At 37.1% G+C, this 1,825-nt stretch overlaps 1 protein-coding gene across 1 annotated transcript; it reads right to left on the bottom strand.

The window, feature by feature from the left end:
- Window positions 1–206: 206 nt before the first annotated feature.
- LOC115284730 (homocysteine-responsive endoplasmic reticulum-resident ubiquitin-like domain member 2 protein) lies at window positions 207–1,217 on the bottom strand. Its single transcript, XM_029931220.1, has 2 exons — window positions 1,017–1,217; window positions 207–542 (listed from the first exon to the last, which is right to left on the bottom strand). Exons 1-2 carry the CDS (start codon window positions 1,200–1,202, stop codon window positions 381–383), a joined length of 348 nt encoding a protein of 115 aa, XP_029787080.1. The 5' UTR covers window positions 1,203–1,217; the 3' UTR covers window positions 207–380.
- Window positions 1,218–1,825: the final 608 nt, after the last annotated feature.

Genomic DNA, 1,825 nt, shown 5'->3' on the forward strand with positions numbered 1-1,825 from the left:
ACAGAAAATAGATATATTTATTCAAATTACATACTGAAGGGCTGGGCAATCAGCTATAGACATTTATATGTGACGCAGCTCTTTAAAGAAATAAGACACACAAACATATCTGCCTGGACAGAATATACACAATTGAAATTAATAAAACCTGAAAGACAATATTGTTATACTATGTTCTGTTAGGATCTTTAAAAAAAAATCACACATTTAGTAGTCCATTTGTGCTTAAAATATTCATATGCATGAAAAGCTTAAGGGAAAAAACACCTCTGTACATGATGATGAAAAGAAAGTAATAAATTTTTTTTGAAATTGCACTGTTATTTAAAACACTTTCCTGAAGTCAGACGTTCCTTCGGAGCTGGCACAGTTTTTCAGGTCTAATTGGCAACCTGGGGAGGCCCCTCTGGGATCAGCGAAGTAAAGAAGGTGGTGATAAAAGACCACGCTGACGCCATCAACCCGGGCCTCTGAACAGCACTGGCGTCTCCACCTGCGTCCTCTCCACTCTCGTCTTCAAGCCCGTCATCCATAAGACGCTCCTTTCAAACAAACAAGAAACACACTCCTGAGGGATATGAACAGCTGGCATTAACTCGTGACAGAAAAAGAGAATCTGTCCCTATAGAAACAAGGAACAGGAGCAATGTAATAAGGAAGCAGTACAGATCTGGCCCTCAGAAATCTGTTAAATCCAAAATTGGTGCATTCCTCAGTGCTCAAGTTCAAAGGGAACTCTGAGATGAATTTAATTGCCAATTTAAAACAATAAATTCTCACTATGTGCATAATTTTCATTCTAGGCTATTTTCAGGAAGAATATTAGCTCTTCCCGACTGACTCGGCACTACAGTCTAAGTTCCCCCAGATAAAACCACACAATTTCTATGTTAACTTTCTTCCTGTGCCATTCCACAAAAACTTGTGGAACACCCCAAGATTCTTTAATCATGTTGGTCTCTTCTACTGCTGAGGAAATATCTATATGTGAAGTGTACAAAATCTCATTAGCATACCATTTCTTCAAGTTCTAGGTTGTTTGCATTTTGCCCATCATTGTTAACTTCGGCATTATTGTTAGCAGCCTGTTGCTGACCTCCTTCTTGCCTAAAAGGAAACCAGCCAGCTTGGTGTCTGTTCAATAAAATAAAGAGAAAAGAAAAGAAGTCACAGTTCTTTTTATTTGTAACACTATAAAACATTAGTTCCCTACAACAGAAAAATGATTTCAAGTATAATAAATGAAAAGTCCTACTTTGGGCCATGACTACCCCTCTTAAAGCAATGAGAGCAAAACAGGAATCAACCTAAGTCTAAAGATCTATCATGGGCTTACCTGGCTCTATGCTAGATTATCTTAATAACTAACCTACCTATCTGAATGTCTCAAAGTACTGGGAATCATAACATCTTTTCTGGTTTTTTTCAAAATGAAATTCAACTACATATTTCATTGCCTCTTGGGGGAAAGGGGAGCAAGACAAAGTCTACTTAGGAAAAGAAGCCTGGCCTATACCTATAGGACTTACCATTGATAACTATAATTAAAAATTAGAGCATCCTTATACAATAGTGCATCAGAGCCTTCAAGTTCTAAATAATTAACAGAGCATGTCTAACTGAATGAATAATTTTTATGAAAGATGGTAAAGGAAAAATGTGCTTGTGCAGTTCTGATAAACATTTTTACTCACATAACCGGCTCTGAATTTGGTCCTAGATACAGAGTCCAAAACTCATATTCCTTCACTCAGCATTCATGACAGACTACCATATGCCAAATTCTGCGCTGTTTTAGAAAGTAATTAAAAGAAACCGCAAAAAG

Source organism: Suricata suricatta, unplaced genomic scaffold (genome assembly GCF_006229205.1).
Source record: "Suricata suricatta isolate VVHF042 unplaced genomic scaffold, meerkat_22Aug2017_6uvM2_HiC HiC_scaffold_1771, whole genome shotgun sequence".
Taxonomy (NCBI): domain Eukaryota; kingdom Metazoa; phylum Chordata; class Mammalia; order Carnivora; family Herpestidae; genus Suricata; species Suricata suricatta.